The sequence below is a fragment of the Triturus cristatus genome, chromosome 7 (genome assembly GCF_964204655.1).
Source record: "Triturus cristatus chromosome 7, aTriCri1.1, whole genome shotgun sequence".
Taxonomy (NCBI): Eukaryota; Metazoa; Chordata; class Amphibia; order Caudata; family Salamandridae; genus Triturus; species Triturus cristatus.
The window spans coordinates 1873043542-1873062098 of record NC_140590.1 but is presented as its reverse complement, the minus strand read 5'-3'; the positions used below and the strand labels follow the sequence as shown (position 1 = coordinate 1873062098).

The 18557-nt window shown below is 45.5% G+C and overlaps 1 protein-coding gene across 1 annotated transcript in view; it reads left to right on the top strand.

Moving 5' to 3' along the window:
- The window catches only part of LOC146813561 (uncharacterized), a 467883-nt gene extending 452231 nt beyond the window's left edge, over window positions 1–15652 (top strand). Inside the window, exons 7-8 of the mRNA XM_085615444.1 lie at window positions 15410–15473; window positions 15594–15652. Coding sequence (XP_085471570.1) covers window positions 15410–15473; window positions 15594–15652 — 123 coding nt within the window. The remainder of the gene's footprint in view (window positions 1–15409; window positions 15474–15593) is intronic.
- Window positions 15653–18557: the final 2905 nt, after the last annotated feature.

The window sequence follows — 18557 nt, the reverse complement described above, 5'->3', positions numbered from 1 at the left end:
CGAGATTCGAGGAAGCGTTTGTTGATCATAGTGGCCAGGACATGGGTTCAGAGGGTGGTCAGCGGCTGTTTGTCGATAAGTTTGTATCGAACTTGTTGCCCGAACTTAGCAACAAGTTGAAGAATTCTGAGAGTTCGTGGGCTGTTTCTACCACTGCTCAAATATTGGCTACGGCCCAATATTACGAAAATAGAGAAAAGGAGGAAAGTGAGCGTGCAGATAAGAAAACGAAGGATCTTAAAACTAAGGTCTTATTGCAGCAAGCGTATCCTCCGCGCTCAAATTTCAGTGACTCGCAACAGCCAAATCGATCACAATCGCAGTTTTCCAGATCGCAGACGCGAAATGACTCTCCCGCACCTCGCTTTGTGTTGGGATATAATCAATATGCGTATTGTCGAGGGGAGGGCCATTTGAAGTTTAATTGTCCGGTTCTCCGTGATAGGAACAATGGTGTGTCAGCTCGTGGAGGTCGTAGTGGTCCTCAACAGGCTTCCCGTGGTAGAGGTCGTGGAGTTACTCAGAATCAGGCCGAGCGTCTTGCCACTTCCTCAGACTCGCAAAATTGTTTCGATCGACGCGACCTCCCGTCTGGTAGATCTGCACAGTATCATGTGGATGACTATTACGTCGAGCGTGATGTTGATACGGACGGTATCTACTAGGACAGCCATAGACAAAGGAAGGGAGAAGTATCAGTTCCGGTTGATCAGAGAGGGCCTTATGTTGCAGTAGCCACTTTGGGCGTCGTTGAGCCTTTTCTGTTGGACACTGGTGCAGCAAAAAGTTCCATCATGCATTCGAAACTCCCTGGCGCGCCTTTGTCTGGCTTAACGAATGTTTCCGTTGGATTCTCCGGCGCCCCTGTTAGCAATCCAGTTTCTAGCCCCTTGCCCCTTACGATTGGGTCTCATGAGTTAGAAGCTCCTTTGATTTTGACTACTGGTTGTGGTGAGAATCTTTTGGGCTTGGATTTGTTGAAAAGGTTACATGCGACTTTGTACTGCTCTCCTACGGGCGTGGAGCTTACATTGGGTGAGCGAGTGATTTCCCCTATGTATTTATCGATCGATAAGCTCCCACCGGAATTAAGTTCTCTTCCGGTTTCTTTGTGGGCGACAGGTCCCATTGATTTGGGCCTGCTGGATATACCACCTTATGTTGTTCAATTGAAAGTTGATGCGCGCTTACCACGCATACCACAGTATCGTATTTCCCTTGATGGTGAACGGGCACTATTAGCGATCATTTACGATCTGATCGGTAAAGATGTTATCGAGGAGACACGAGGTAACGTGTGTAATAGTCCCGTGTTGCCTATTCTGAAACGAACTGATCCCTCCAAGCCTCCCGTGTACCGTCTAGTTATTGACTTACGGGAAGTAAATAAAATTGTTGTCCCGCAGTTTCCTGTGGTACCAGACATTACAGCTTTACTGACTCTGATTCCAGCCTCTGCATCATGGTTCTCGGTAATCGATCTGAAGAATGCGTTCTTTAGCATTCCGATTGCTGAGGAAAGCAGAGATTTGTTCGGTTTCTCATTAGGTGGTCGTAGCTTCCGGTTCAAACGTGCACCTCAGGGCTACTGTGAGAGTCCATCGATCTACAGTCAAGCTCTTAAGAGTCAACTTGATGCGTTCATGCTGCCAACTGGTGCGGCCTTGATTCAGTATGTTGACGATCTGTTGATAGCTGCAGACACTGAGCAGACTTGCAAGGCTGCTACAGTGTCTCTGTTACAGCATCTTTGTGACCTACATCACAAAGTGTCGCCTTCTAAACTGCAATATTGTTGTCAAGAAGTAACCTATCTAGGTCACTTATTGTCAAAGGCGGGAAGAAGGTTGACCCCTGAAAGAATCGCAGCAATTGCTCGAATGACTGTGCCGACGACCCAGAGAGATGTGCGTGCCTTTTTAGGTATCACGTCATACTGCAGACAGTGGATTCCAAATTTTTCACTGTTAGCGAAGCCATTGATAGCTCTCACGTGCATGTTTCGACTCCTTTGCCATGGACGGAGGAATGTCAGAAAAGTTTTTCTGAACTACGCGATGCATTGTGTTCGGCTCCTGTGTTAGGTACTCCTGATTACAGCAAACCATTCACACTATACGTTCACGAGAGAGAAGGTTGTGCGTTGAGTGTTTTAACGCAACAATTTGGTGGCAAGCAGTGCCCGTGTGCATATTTTTCCTCGACCTTAGACCCGGTAGCTAGAGCGTTGCCAAGTTGCTTGAGGTCGACAGCGGCAGCAGCGGCGTCTATTCGGCAGTCTGCAGGTCTTGTTATGGATAATATGCTCATGGTGATGGTTCCGCATGCAGTTGATACTCTCTTGAATCGGACAAAGACTCAACATCTGACGAGTGCAACGTTGTCTGGGTACGAGCTGACCCTTTTGGCAAGTCATATACAGATCAAACGTTGTAATGTACTGAATCCGGCGACATTGTTGCCGATTAATATGGAAGCAGATGATGTGCCGCCACATGATTGTTATTTACGAAATGAGGAAGAAACAAAAGGTCGTGTGGACCTGAAAAACACTCCCTTGACAGATCCCGATGGTACTTTGTATGTGGATGGCTCGTGCTTTAAATTGCCGAATGGCGATGTGACGACTGCGTACGCTGTAGTGACGTTGAGCACGGTCGTGGAAGCTGCGAGATTGAATCAGAATTCAGCACAAGCGGCAGAGTTGATTGCATTGACAAGAGCGTGTGTTTTGTCTAAAGGAAAGCGAGTGAATGTGTTTACCGACAGTCAGTACGCATTCGGTGTTGCGCATAATTTTGGAAGACTGTGGAGAGAAAGAGGATTTATGACATCGCATGGTACGAAGATTCAGCATGGGCAGCTCGTGAATGACCTTTTGGATGCACTTACATTGCCTAAACAAGTGGCGATCGTTAAATGTAGTGCACATCGGAAAGTGACGGATGATGTTGGTCGTGGTAATGCGTTTGCAGATGAGATTGCTAAGGAAACGGCTAAGGATCTTGCGACCCGAATGTATGTCACGAGTTCAGTGAGGTGGCCGATGGAGACTGGTATGTGCGAAAATACTGTTGAGAGTGTAAAAGCAATTCAGAATGAAGCTACTAAAGCCGAAAAGACCAAGTGGAAAGAAAGTACAGGAAAGTTGGATATGCATGGATGTTGGGTTGACCTGACGGAATGTCAGAGGTGGATGTTACCAGATGCGTACGTATTAGCTGTTGTGACGATGGCTCATGGGTTGTCACATATCAGTGCGAAAGGAATATGTAAGTTCTTGTCCCCTGTATGGAGGAATGAGGGTATCGCTAAGTGTGCCGAGAGAGTGGTTAAGAATTGTATGGTGTGTTTGATGCACAATCCTGGCAAGGGCACCCCCACTCCACCTGGTCATTTCGCTCCTCCTGTTTGTCCCTTTGAGGTTATCCAGCTGGACTTTATCCATATGGAGAGATGCAATAACCTGAAGTATGTTTTGGTTGTGGTTTGTGCATTCTCCAGATGGATTGAGGCCTATCCTCTTAAGGATAATACTGCCCTGTCCACAGCAAAAATCCTGCTGAAGGAGTACTTTCCTAGGTATGGAATGCCACGGATCGTGTGGTCGGATAATGGAAGCGAGTTTGTGGGAAGTGTAATGCAGAGTGTGTGTAAGGGCCTGGGAATTCGCCAAAAATTCCATAGTGCTAATCACCCTCAGGCAGCGGGTTTGGTTGAAGGGTACAATGGTACCCTGAAGCTAAAACTCGCCAAGATTCAAGCTACGACTGGTCTATCATGGCCTGATGCCTTGCCTCTGGCTCTCCTATCGACCAGAGCGACCGTACACTCTCGAGTAGGGCTTAGCCCATATGAGATTGTGTTCGGCCGCCCTGCGAATATTTGGGGAGTCCCGAGGCCAAGGGCTTTTGATAGTCTTGAGTATCCAATGTTAATTGATTACCTGCATGATTTGACCACTAAACTACGGTTAATCCATCAACAGGTCTTTGAAGCTCTACCGGCACAGACAGAGGGTCCTGGACACCAGCTCCGGCCAGGCGACTGGGTCGTTACCCGAAATTTCGGTCGGAAACGTAACTTGGAGCCAAGATTTGTAGGACCCTTTCAAGTCTTGTTGACAACGAGGACTGCGGTTCGACTGGAGGGCCGGAAGAACTGGGTCCATGCCAGCCACACAAAAAAGGTACCGATCCCCTTACCAACAGACGGTTGGGTGAGGACTGGGATTTCGGCAACAGAAACTGAGACTCCTTTGCACTTTGTGCCGTTTAGCGACGCTCAACCTGTGGGAGATGATTTGTCACTGCCAAACCCACATGTGGAGTCATCGGTAGCAGAGAACCCAAGGTCTGACTCGTTGTCCACTTCATCGAACACCGTTGCGTCAGCTGAACAATTGTTTGTAGAGCAAACTCGACCTGGAAGAAGTCGATACTTTCTTCGTTCAAGGACTAATAAAAATTAGTAGTATATTTTCTTTTTGATGTTATGAACATTATGGACAATTATATCCTTTCTTTTTGAGTTCTTATGTGCTTTTCCACTGCTAAGAGATTTGTAATAAAACTGAACGTTTCGAGGAAACCTCTCCATCCGGGTTACCGTAGAGCCGTGCGGGTACTCCTTTCTGTTTAGCAGGTTTCTGATGCTAGGTCGGTTACTTTTGTCGATTCCTGGGAACTCCTGGGGATTGATAATCGCTACTCAGAACGAAGTGCGTCAAGTACGTCACGGACGGTTTGTAGAGGATGGCATTCTCTAAGCTGTTGGAAGTAGAAAGGATGTCGGCACAGAGATTAAAGCTATGGAGGATTGTACGAACAAAATGTTTTTTGTTTCAGGTGTTTCTACTGTTTCTGACCGTATCTATGTTATTGGTGGGTGGAGTGTATTTTGGAGTACAGTTGTTATTACCTTCTGCTTCACCTACCCTTTCTCCTAAACTAAGCTCCCTCACCACTGTCTCCCCACATTCTTTTCATCCTTTGCATCAACATGAACAGGTTAGACGTGCGGAATTTATGAATAATTCCTTCGTTCAATTGCTACATCAGCATCAGTTGGTGATGAATACTACCAATTGTTGGGTGTGTGGGTTAATGCCACATACCATGGATAGGGGTATTCCATATTTGGTCCTTCCTTACAGCTCCCAGGGTTCAGCTCGAGCATTCCAAACTATGTTCCGTAGTGCACTAGATTCCTACCCCAGTCGAGAGCCACGTTCTGTCAATTTTGGTCCTGGGCCGTATCACAAGCCTTTGGCGATAGCAATAGCGGATCTGGATAGAGATGTTTTTGATGCATCACTTATCCCAGATGAAGAAGTGCAGGCCTATAAGGATCTGAGCGAGGCTGAGTATAGTACGTCAGTGGGTGATAGACAGCTTAAGAGCTCGTCCCCAATATGGATTGTACCACACCTTGGTAATTTCTGCTTGAAAGGCTTGGGTCGAAATCCGAGAGCACAACTTGGGAACAGTGCTTGCACTGACACGTATGTTCTACCGATGCTCTCCTCCCCTGTTTTTCTGACCGCTAAGGGCACTTATTTTGTATGTTATGAACGCGCATATACATGGTTACCCCGTGATTTTTCGGGTACCTGTTATATTGCGAATCTTTTACCACCGACTTTCACGGTCGCCTCAGACTATCACAAAACTAGAGTCGTGAGAGGCGTTATTAGCAAAGAGGATACTGCTGGTCAAAAAGCAGGAGACTTCTTTAAGGGTTTCTTGCCGTTTTGGGGACCTATGGTTAATAGTAGGAACCTACGGCAGTTGACCCGTGTAGTTGAGTCGACTGCTAATATTACTGCAAGTGCCCTTGGTAATTGAACAGCTGAACTTCAGGCGGATAGACTCATGACGTTGCAGAGCCGTATGGTTCTAGACGTTGTTCTTGCAGATAGAGGTGGTGTGTGTAAAGTTATCCATTCGAGTTGTTGCATTTTTATTCTTGACAATGCTCCAACTGTCTACCAAGCCATTTCGAAGTTGCACAAGATTTCCGAGTCCATACACGTGGACGAAGGTAATTGGACGCTTCTAGGATGGTTTTGGGGCCTGATGTCAACCTGGGGTTGGAAGATTCTGATGATCGTAGGGGTTGTTGTAACGTTTCTGTTCACGTGTTGTCTTTGTGTACAGTGTGGTCCTGCCTTGTGTGGCCTATGTGCTACAACGTGTATAAGACGGCCATCTGTTACCAAGGAGACGTTGATGAATAGAATGATGTTCCAGCAGCAGCTGAACGATCTGATGAATATTGAAATAGATTCCGATCTTGACTAGTGCTTGCCTACATGAGGGCAAAAGGAGCGTCTGAGCTTCCGTGTGGGACGGAACGACACTTTTGAGTGGGGACGAGTATGGATGAGTTTGATGTCTACGAACCGCAAATGACGAATATAGTGGGTGTACGCAGTTTCGCTATGCAACCACGTATGGTTCGTCTTATTTTTGGGTTTGTTCATCCGAACCCTCGGGTTCCATTTTAGATACAGCATCCATTTTGTTTCTTGCCCTCAAGTAGCCAGCGAACGGACTTTGTCCGCTTCGTGACCCTGGGACTCCCAAGCTTACACGAGGGACACGTGTTTCTTTGAGTGTGACTTTTACGATGAGGGAAATGACACGGCGAAGGCAGATGGCCCCGCTCGAGGCTCATCTTGCCGTGCCGGTCTATTGTTTCAGCCATGCATACATTGGACACGAGGTCTTTGATCCCGTTATCAAGTTTCCTTTATTACTCCTAACACTCTTTTCTAATTTGTTGTGCATCCTTGTCCTTTCTTTGCATCTGTTTTCGTCCCTTCTCCTAATGTGTTTACGGTCAGGATGGAATGTGTTTATTGCAGAGAAGATATGTTTTTACAGTTGGGAACCGGCAAGACTGTTGTAATTATGTTCCGGCCTCCTGAAACATGAACGCGACTCTTTTGAAGTTTATTGTGGGAACTGAGTTGTAACCTTTGTTCGCCATACTGTGCTATGGCAAAACGTGTATAAAAGGAGCGATCCACTTTTACAATTCGAAGCAGTCTCCGAGAACCTATACGTTGTGTACTTCTTGTGACCTCTGTATCCCTGCAGTAAATAAACGCTGATCTCTGACGTCGCTGGAAGTGTCCCGTGTCCCTGTGTTTCGTACGCCAGAACAGGTAACCCACGAAGGTTTCAGGTGTTGTTCCCTGGCACCGCTGGGTCTTAGAATAACCCAGTCCTTCAGAGGGGAAGCAGGAGATGTCCCCAAGGTAGAGGGGAGAGGTAGATGTCTCTCAGGGAGGGAGGGTGGGAGATGTTCCGGAAGGGAAATGAGAGATATCTACGAGGATGGAGGGGGGAGCAGGAGAGGAGGAAAGGAGGAGCGGGAGATATCCCAGAGGGAAGGGGAAGTGAGAGATGTCCCGAGGAGGGAAGGGGAAACGTCCCAGTGGGAGATGTTCCCGAGGTAGAGGGGAGAGGGAGATGTCTCCCAGGGAGGGAGGGCGTGAGATGTCCTCGAGGGAGGGGGAAATGGGGGATATCCATGAGGATGAAGGGGGAGCAGGAAATGTCCTCGAGGAATGAAGGGGGAGCGGGAGAAATTCCCCCAGGGAGGGGAAGCGGGTGATATCCCAGAGGGAGGGGGAAGCGGGAGATGTCCCAAAGAGGAAAGGGGGAGTGGGAGATGTCCCCAAGGGAGGGGGACCGGGAGATGTCTCTGAGTGAGGTGGAGTGGGAGATGTCTCCCAGGGAGCGGGAAGCGGGAGATATCCCAGAGGGAGGGGTTAATGTGAGATATCTGAGAGGATGGAGAGGGGTGCAGGAGGTGTCCCACAGGAGGGAAGTGGGAGCAAGAGTTTTCCCTAAGGGATGGGGGAGCAGGTGATGTCCTCAAGCGAAGTTTGAGCAAGAGATGCCCCTGAGGGAGGGGGGAGTGGGAGATGTCCTGAAGGGAGGGGGAGGCAGGAGATGTCACCAGCGATGGGGTAGGGAAAGATGTCCCCCATAGATGTCCCAGAGGGCGGGGAGAGTGGGATATGTCCCCGAGGTCGTCAGTCTGTGAATGAAGACACCACAAAGCTGAATTATTCATTGAATTCACTGTGTTGTCCATTTATTGCTGCCTCACATGCATTCTACTGGTGGATGCTGCAGCCCCAGCCCCCCCCCCAAAAACAGGCTGCACCCCCTTACTTCAGCATCAGGGACACACCAACCTGTTCTATACATGGAGGGTGGGAGTCTTTGTGGTGCAAGGTGGGTGGGTGGTGGGCTGTGGGTGAGTTCACTTTGGCGGGCGGCATCCTGGATGGGTTGGGGTGCAGCTCGGCTGCATCACGTGATCTGAAACTTGGAAACGTAACCCTTTCCTTTCTATGGGGAGCTGTGAAGTGCTGACATGTGGGGGTGAATGGGGTGGGGGTGTGTTGGAAACCCAGCACAGAGAGGTGTTAGGTTCTAATTGTAATGTTCTGAGTGGAAGTTCCACGTAGAAGTGTTCTGGAAGCAAGGGAGACGACAGTTGGGGAAAGAATACAAAGGGAGAGCTTGTACATCGTCTGCCCTTGAGTCCTGCTGGTAATAAAGAAGAAGTTAATCTACTTACCAGACTCCTGCAACTTCTTTTCACTGGCGACGAGTGGCCAGCAGGACATCCACGCGTGCAGTCTTCGGTCGGCAGACGACGGAGCAGCAGAAACTCTTCCACGAACAAGCCTTTTGATGCCAAACAGTTCACGTGTGGTTTGTGGCGCACTGGAGCATCTGGGGCAGTGTCACGATTTTGTGGTGTCCGCAACGATTTGGCAAGGTACGTGTCATCGGATAAAGGAGAAAAGGGGAGAAGAAAAGTCTTGCGCACGCTAATCGCGCCCTCTTCTCGAGACTCATCGCGCACAGCGTATGACGCATTCAGCTCATACGCAATTCATCACGTGCCCCCAAGTCCATCCAGAGTTGTAGCGTGTCAACTGGTTGCCTAGCGACGCGCACGCTAATTCAAGCGTCTCTTCGAACTTCAAGCTACAGCGCATCCCTCTTTACAGCGATGCGCACGCTATTTCAATAAAAAGGATCGCGTACACGGATTCAAACATCTCTTCACCATTTAAAGCTACAGCGTATTTTTATTTATTTTTTTCTTCATAGTGATACGCACACTAGTTCAATAAAAAGGATCCTATCATTGTTGTCAGCCTAGCACCCTTCTAATTAAAATAACGTGCACGTTAATGTCAATCTACTTCAACTGATTTTTTTTTAACGTGCCACAATTATTACGCCATTTTACACATACTATAGTAAGTTACATTTATTATTTAACATAAACAGTCAATACTTTTACTTACTATCAATTGAAGTCTACAGGTAAAATTTGTCACTGACAACATGCGACAATCCTTATCAGCTCCTCCAGCATTTTCTCCAAGCCCATCTTCTCCTGAGTTAGACTGGGAGAAGTGGAAAGAAAGTTTTGAAGCATATCTCAATGCTCTTGATGGCGATTCCTTCACGCATAAAAGGAAATTTTCGATTCTGAGACACTGTCTTGGATCTGAAGGTCGCACCATCCTTAAACATACCACAAAAGTTGTCGTTTTTTTAAGCGGAGATGAAGGTGATGGTGCAGAAGATCAGTATGCTACAGCAATTAAATCTCTTGACAATAGATTCAAAGCATGTAAGAACATTACATTAGAAAGGCAAACATTTAGAAAAAGAGCACAGCTTTCTGGTGAATCAGCCACTACCTATGTTGGCGCTGTGCGTATTTTAGCAGAATCGTGTGATTATAAAAACTTTGAGGAAGGAATGATAACGGATCAGTTGGTTGAAAAAACTAATAGCAAAAAAGTCCAAGAAGCTCTTTTAAATAAACCAAATTTGTCCCTACAAAAAGCGCTGGAAATAGCTACAAGGATTGAAAGTACTTCTTCTCATTTGGAACAAATATCTATTTCCAGTTCTGATAGTCAAGCACAAGCTGTTTCTTCTCTCAAAAGCAAATCCAATTCTTTTTCAAAAGACAAACATAAAGAGAACAAGGATGGACAGCTTAATACTGATAAAAATTCCAGATCCAATAAACGCTGGGAATGTTACCGTTGTGGAAGTAGTTCCCACCTTGGAAATGCTAAATTTTGTCCTGCCCTCAATAAAATGTGCAGTAAATGTCAAAAGAAGGGCCATTTTGCAAGTGCCTGCAGATCTATTACTAAGGCGTCATCATTTAGCAAACCAAGCACGTTGTCCACTAAGAAAGTTATGAATATTGAGCAATCTTCGGACATATCATCTTCAAGTGAAGAAGAACAATTTGCATATTGTCTGACGCTCAGAATGCTGACGTCATTGCTATAATCGAATCAGAAATTAAACGACCTCCATGTACATTAACTGTAAATGGTGTAGACATCAAAGTCCTAGCCGATTCGGGATCTCCGTTTACTTTAATATCTGACAAAATATGGGAAGATTTGTTTAAATCACAAGGTCATGTTTTAAGACACTCTCTTGTTAAACCAATTGCCTATGGAGGAAAAAACATAAATGTTATAGGTGAATTTGATGCTAATTTATGTTTCAAAGGTAACCATGCTAATGCAATTGTTTATGTTGCTAAGGATGACACATGCCTTTTGAGTTGGAAAGACCAGGACAATCTGGGAATTATTTTAGTTCCAAATGACCCTGAACAGGTGTTATTAAAGAAGGATTTGGTCTTAGTACATGCGCTTAAAGATGAAACATGGGTAACTACTCATCCTGAGATTTTTAATGATAAGCTAGGATTAATTAAGGGCTTCAAACACAAAATTAAGTTATTTGAGGGAAGCAAATCTGTGGTGCATAAAGTTTGGAGAGTACCGTTGGCATTGCGTGAAGGACTTAAAAAAGAACTAGATAAACTCTGTGCGAGTGACGTTATCGAACCCATAGAATCTTCAGATTGGGTTTCCCCCATCGTTCTGGCGCGCAAGGCCAATGGTTCTCTTCGCATGTGCGTTGACCTTCGAGAGTTAAATCGGAACATCTGGATAGACCAGCACCCATTACCAAATATTACTGAGATGACCAGCACCCTTAAGAATGGAAAAAGGTTCAGTCTGCTGGACATGACTTCAGCCTATCACCAGGTTGAGTTGCATCCTGATTCGCAGCATTACACTGGCTTCATCACCCCAGAAGGATAATTCCAATTTAAACGCATGCCATTTGCCCTTGCATCTGCTTTGGCAGTTTTTCAGAGAATTGTAGAAAGCATGTTTAAGAACATTCCAGGGGTGATGGCATTTCAGGATGACGTTTTGGTCTATGGTTCGGATCAAACTCAACATGATGAGACATTAAGTAAGGTCCTTAATATTTGAAAAGAAAAAGGCGTTACCTAAGGTGTGGAAAAATGTAAAATGAATGTGGCATTTTTGGATTATTTGGGGTACAAACTATCTGAAAAAGGGGTTGAACCGAAAGATAGCCTAATTAGAGCTATAGAAAATTTCTGCATTCCAATGGACAAAGATCAATTGAGATCTTTCATGGGACTCATTGAGTTCTATGCTAGGTTCGTTCCCAATTGCTCATCGAAAACTTTTCATATGAGGAATCTCCTTAAGAAAAATGTCATTTTCAAATGGTGTGATGAATTCAACAAAGAATTTCAAAAGATTAAGTATGAGATAGCTCATGCCATTCCTCTGAAACCTTTTGATATTAACGACAATACCATAATTATGACGGATGCAAGCCAGAAGGGTCTTGGCGCGGTACTAATGCAGCACAGGAATGGAAGGGAGAATGTAGTAGCCTTTGCATCAAGAGGTCTTAAAGGTGCAGTGGCAACTTATTCTGTAATAGAGCGCGAAGCCTTAGCTTGTTGGTGGGGTATTGTTCATTTTAAGCACTACTTATGGGGCTCCAAATTCACCGTGAGAGTTGATCACAAACCTTTAGTACAACTCTTCACAACAAGAGGTGTGGAGAAGGCAACACCGCGCATCGCAAAATGGCAGTATAGACTATTAGAACATAATTTTGAAGTAGAGTATGTTCCAGGAAAGAGGAACATTGTGGCAGTTTGTCTATCTAGATTGCCAAGTCTTGATGAGACAAAGGAAATTGAAGAAGTGGATGAAGGAGATGTATTTTGTTTCGCCATCTTTGGTTCATGTGGTGCCATTTTGGAAAATTAATGGAGAGACGCATATTCTTGTGATGAGGATATCAAGAAGGTAATGGACAAGATTCACACAGGATGGAATAATGGATCTTCTCTTGATGATTCTATTGGTAAATTCAAACATGTTTTTGATGAGTTATCAATAATTTATGACTTTTTATTCCGTTCTACTTCTCTTGTAGTTCCAACAGGTATGAGGAATAAAGTTCTTACCCTAGCTCATGAGGGCTATATAGGCATACATGCAATGAAGAGGAGGATTAGGGAGCAATTCTGGTGGCCTGGTCTTGATAAGCATAGCGAACATTTTGTGAGGGATTGTTGCAGTGTGCCATTAGTGACAAAACTCAGGTGACTGTCCCCAGCCCTGTTCAAGCTGTAGAAGTTCCTCCAAAACCGTGGTCCAAGTTGGCTATTGACATCATAGGTCCTTTGAAGTTGTCAGATCATGGTGTGTCAGAATATGGTATTGTTGTCATATATTATTACAGCCGTTGGCCAGAATTAAAATTAGTAAACGTTCCCACAACTTCTTGTATCATAGAATTTCTAGAATTTCTTTTTGCAAGGGATGGCGTTCCTGCCAAAAGTATATCTGATAATGGTTGCCAGTTCACCTCTTCAGAATTTGGGGAATTTTTAAAATTCATAGACATAAAACATACTAAGACTTCTCTTTATTACCCTAGGAGTAATGGTCTTGTGGAAAGGTTTAATAGGGTAATTAAATACAACATACAACTCTCCAAAGCTAGCAATCTTGATTGTAAAAAAGAACGTAAGAATTTGTTATGGGCTGTACGCACCACTCCTAACTCGGACACAGGAGTTTCTCCTTTTGCTTTACTCAGAGGTCGGATTCCCTCTTCAAAAATGTTAAGAGGATGGATGGGTGCGTTCAGTGTACCGATAACAAAATTACAAGATGTTGACAAGAAGAGAGTTGAAGCTCAAAAGAAGTACATTCAGTCTAGCATAAGACAGCTCAAAGTAAAGGTGGGAGATTTTGTGTGTGTTAAATGTTCTAGAATTTTGCCTAAAGGATCGTCTAAGTTCTCTCATCCTCAACTTGTAGTGAGAACTAATAAAAGTGCGGTACAATTGGAAGATGGAAGGTGGTGGAATAAAAGTAAGATTTCTGTTTCTAACCATCACAATTCATCTTGTATCAATCGGTCTACTGCTAGTTCTAGTCAAACCAGTCCATGCCACAATCACACAACAGGGCTGCATTACTCGAATCAAACAGTCCTAAGGAAACCACCAACAGACTGACTTGTGTCCATACATTCTGTAGTTTTTCTAATCAAATTAAGAAAACTATCTTGGCGAACTGGAAGATACTGAGTATCGGGACTACTCCACTACCCCGCCGTCTGTTTGCTTTCAGACGGAGCACTAACATCAGGGATGGACTTGTACATACCCGTCCACTTGAGAACAAGGCACTCCATCAAGATACACTGTGGGACCTACCAAGAGTACGTGGGCACTTCCCTTGTGGTAATTGCGCTGCGTGTGCACATACTTCACACACCACCGAGATTGACGTCGGGACTTCTAAACCTTGGATTTTAGCTAGTCACACAAATTGTAACAGTACCAACTTAATCTATCTCATCACGTGCCCTTGCTTACTCCGTTATGTGGGCATGACAACACGAAGAGTGAAGGTACGAATACTGGAGCACAAAAGCACCATTCGCTGCAAAAAAACTTCCACCAAACTAACCCAACATTTTGTGACAGCTAGACATAGTCCTCAAGATTTGCAATGGACTGTGCTAGAACGCCCCTTCATTCCTACCCATGTGACAGATGTATCCTCTTTTTTGTTCAAGAAAGAACAACGTTGGGTTTACAAATTAGACACTGACCAGTCCGGTTTGAATGATGACATCCCCTGGGTGTCACTTTAGCCCCCCTGTTTTATGTGTCGCCCCAGGCACCTGCACCACACTATCAGCGCAGGACCTTGGGGTATGACCTTTTTCATACTTATGACTCTAAACACTTATTATACTGTAGTTGCAGACCATGGTGCACAATTTTGCACTCTGGGGGTGACTATCCTGGTTTATGTAGATCCAGTTACCACTCTTACCCATTTGGTTGACTTACTGTGTTCTATAGTCATAAATATGTGAGTTAGGTATGCTGTTTTGCTAACGTCAGCCCTCTGAAAATGTTCCATCTTTTGACAGGTCGTTTTTGTTCCTGAACCTTTTTGCTCTCAAACTCCTTGACTTTTTATGCAGTGCCAACACATCTCTATATCCGCAAGTTTTCCAAGTTCCATCCTCTTTTTAAGCGCAGGCGCCCTCATACACATAATACTGAGCGCTGCCCTTATTTTTTACTCCCTAATACAGTACCATGACAAATACAAGATGTGGGCATGCGCTGGGGACCGCTGCGCTGTTCTCGCGCATGCGTTTTACTGTTAGTGTATATTCCCTGCACTGGACATGCGCCTCGTTATACTTTGACCCCCACCTAAGCGTGGTTAGGTGATTACGCTATGGGCCATATCCGCAAGTTTCTCTATTTTCATCCCCTATCCCTTTTTAGCGCGAACGCTGCCCTTGTTTACTGTCTCATACAGTACCATGATAAACACAAGGTGTGGGCATGCGCCGGAGATCGCTGTGCTGTTCACGCGCATGCGCTTTACTGTTCGTGTGTATTCCCTTCATTGGGCATGCGCCTTGTGACACTTTGACCCCCACCTGAGCGCGTTTAGGTGATTACGCTAGGGGCTACTTAAGAGCATGGCCCGCAATTTACATTTCCCTCCGGCAGCAGGCTCTCCCGGTCTAGCGGTACCGACGGACAGGTGAGCGGTTGGTGTGCTCTCTTTTCCCTTCTTTTCCCGATGTTCGTCAGTGTGGGTACTCGTACTTCACTGGCGGCCGTCTATTGCTGTACTGCACGCCTCGTTTCACCACCAGTTCAAACGGGCGTCTTTTGGCTCTAATGTTTTTCAGAGAGATTGTTAGGCACACATGCCTTGGAGTAATTCTTAATATAAGCAATAATAACACCAGTAGTGTTTCTCAGCAAGGTATGCTGGAATGGTTCTTTTCCGCTCTTGATTCTCTGGCTCCCCATACTCATGGTCATATTTTTACGATCAATATGTCAATTAGTTGACCTTGACATGTTCATTCTTTGAGATTTGATGCAAACTCGTTTGGCACCACACTATCTCATTAATACCCCGTTTTCTTTATAGAGCGGTGCTGCCCCCCTGAGCGGTTGCCAGGTGAGAGGTGAGACTCTGTACCCAGCCTTTGCGGGTAAGACAACTCTTTTCTGTTCATGCATCCGCAGATCCTGCTTGTAAGAAAAAGTTTTTTGTTATCACTATGATACATACCACTTTTTTCCTGATATGTGGCATTTCTTGTCTGTTCTAGGTACATGCAGGTTCCACTACAGGCTGATGACAACGCATCGGCTTGATATCCTTTTTTGACATAATTCACCATTTTCTCTAATTTTGCAGTAGCGTTCATCTTCAAGGTCCTGACGAAAGCCCGATCCACCTTTGGTCTTCGTGGGCTGAAACATGTTGACCACTTGAAACTCACACCATATCAGTTCCAAATCCATACTGTTGGTGTACTGCTTTTTTAATCCTGACAGTAGGCGCCCCTTGATTAAAGATGTTCTCGGTGCCTCCTAGCCAGTTTTAGTCTTTCACCAGTTTTTCACTTAATTTTTTACATCATTGCACTGCACCCTTACTCACACTTACCAGCTCATCATACATGGACGTAGCTAGTCCTCCAATACCAACAATAAAAACATCCCTGAGCTCCTCCCTCTCAGTGAGGGGGTTGTAGCCCTCAAGGGAACTAGGTTTTTCCCTTGGGAGGAGAGTCCCTATGATGAAGCATGTCACCTCTAGTGAGTGAGGGATCTTGTCCTTACAGGGATCTGCCCTTTTGCATGTATTATTTCTAGCTTCCTTCAAGTTAGGCTTAGTACCACATAGGTCTGAAATAGACTTAGAGGTAGGTCGTAGACCCTAGGATTTCTGTGTTTGGCTATCAGTTATTTGGGGAAATAATCCTTTAGTGGTCTCTAAATCCTCCCTAGGACTCTCTTGTTAAAATTGTGTTGATTACATGCCACAATCCCTACATTCGTGAACACTTGTCCAGGTCAACAAAATTGCCTAGCAAATTTCCTGATAACGTAATGTATTAATGAATGAATTAATATGTAAGAATCTTGATTAATTATTTTGTTTTAAGAAAACATTGATTATATTTAGTACTAGAAGCATTTAGTTTTAGTTTTCATTTGTGTAGGAGGAAGATGTGTTAGGTTCTAATTGTAATGTTCTGCGTGGAACTTCCACGTAGAAGGGTTCTGGAAGCAAGGGAGACGACAGTTGGGGAAAGAATACAAAGGGAGAGCTTGTACATCATCTGCCCTTGAGTCCTGCTGGTAATAAATAAGAAGTTAATCTACTTGTCAGACTTCTGCAACTTCTTTTCAAGAGGCCAGAATACAAATAAATGTGATGGGTGTATATGACATCTGCTGCCCTCTCCTTGCAGTCACGGGTTCATAAAGTAAAAATCTTGACACTGAGCTGTGCCCCCTGTTGGCTCCCCCAGGTACAGTCAAAGGACAGACCCACAATGGGACAGACGGACAAGAGCTGTTATCTCACCCTGAGGCCTTTCTACCATCACTAGCCCATGGTGACCAGACACGCAAAGCCAAACTCCGGGGCCAGCCACAGACATAGAAGAAGGACTATCACAGGGCAGTGGGCGCAAGGCGGAGCGTAAGTGGAGACTCAACTATTGTCCCGCAGAGTCACTAACCTTTAAATCGCTTCTTGCTAGCTATAAGATGGACTTCCTGGCGAGGAAATCCGCCTTTTATGAGAACAGAATTAGGGAGGCTACAAACAAACAGAGGGAGACCTTTGTGATTCTAAGGGAACTTACGCAGCTAGGCGAGAAAAGCCTTGCGGGTGATCAACCAGATTGCGATATCTTTCAAGGCTTTTTCCTTCAGAAGGTACAGGACATCTTGACGGACATTACTACGATTCCAGCTGGACTGCCTTTGCCATCCTGCCCAGATAGTCAGCTGCAAACTGGGACCCTAAACAGCTTCCCATATATTGATGAAAAGCAACTGGCGGAGCTGGTTGGTCATGTCAAATCAGGCTCCAGCACAGATCCCTGTCCCCCGAAATTTTTTAAATTGGCCTTGCCTGGTATTCATCCTCAGTTGCTGAGCTTACTGAATGCCTCACTAGAAGCAGGCTACCTTCCAGCCCAGCTGAAGGAAGCTAGAGTCTCCCCACTCCTCAAGAAAGCAGGAGCCGATGTTAAGGTATTGAAAAACTATAGGCCTATCTGCCACTCCTGAGTAAGATCTTAGAAAAACACGTCCTGAACACCTTAGCTAGCTATCTGGAGGAACATCATCTACTCCATGCCAGGTAGGCTGGTTTCCGGCCACAGCATAGTACAGAACTAGTTATGGCTACGGTTACCGATGAGCTGAGAGTCAGAGCAGACAAGAAACAGCCTTGTGCCGTGATTCTATTTGACCTGTCGGCAGCATTTGATACGGTCAGCCACACCATCTTGCTGGACCGTATCGCTAAGCTAGGGATAACAGGACAGGCGCTCAAGTGGCTAGAATCCTTCCTGTCAGGACGCACTCAGAGGGTCCAGATGGGGGACCAGCTGTCTGGGATTAGTGAGGTGACATGGGGTGTGCCCCAGGGGTCCGCACTCTCCCCCTTACTTTTTAACATCTATCTACAACCATTGATGGAGGAACTCATGCGTAGGAATTGTCAAATCTTTAATTACACAGATGATACTCAGCTGCTGGTGCAGCTGGAAGATACAAGGGAGGCTCAGGAATCAGTGAGAACCTTGCTCAGATTCACGGTCAACTGGATGACCAACAACCTCTTGAAGGTGAATGCTGAGAAAACGGAGGTGCTGGTGCTTACCAACCAGGCTAATCCTTGGGGTGATCTGTATTGGCCCCCAGAATTAGGTAAAACCCCCACTCCTGGTATGGTGGTAAAAAGTCTTGGTCTAAGGATTGATGCAGATCTTACCATGGCCCCCCAGGTTTCGGCTGTAGTGGGCTCCTGCACGGGAGTGTTGAGGCAATTACGCAAGTTGATCCCTATCCTTTCAGCCTCCACCCTACAAACCATCGTCTCTGCTACAGTCATCTCGAGGCTAGATTATGGCAACGCTCTGTATCTTGGTTTGCCGCAGAAGTTGCTGCGGAAGCTGCAGGTCGTGCAGAACGACGCAGCTAGACTGATTTTCTCTCGACCGAGAAACTCACATGCCACCCCACTCCTCTGGAAGCTGCACTGGCTG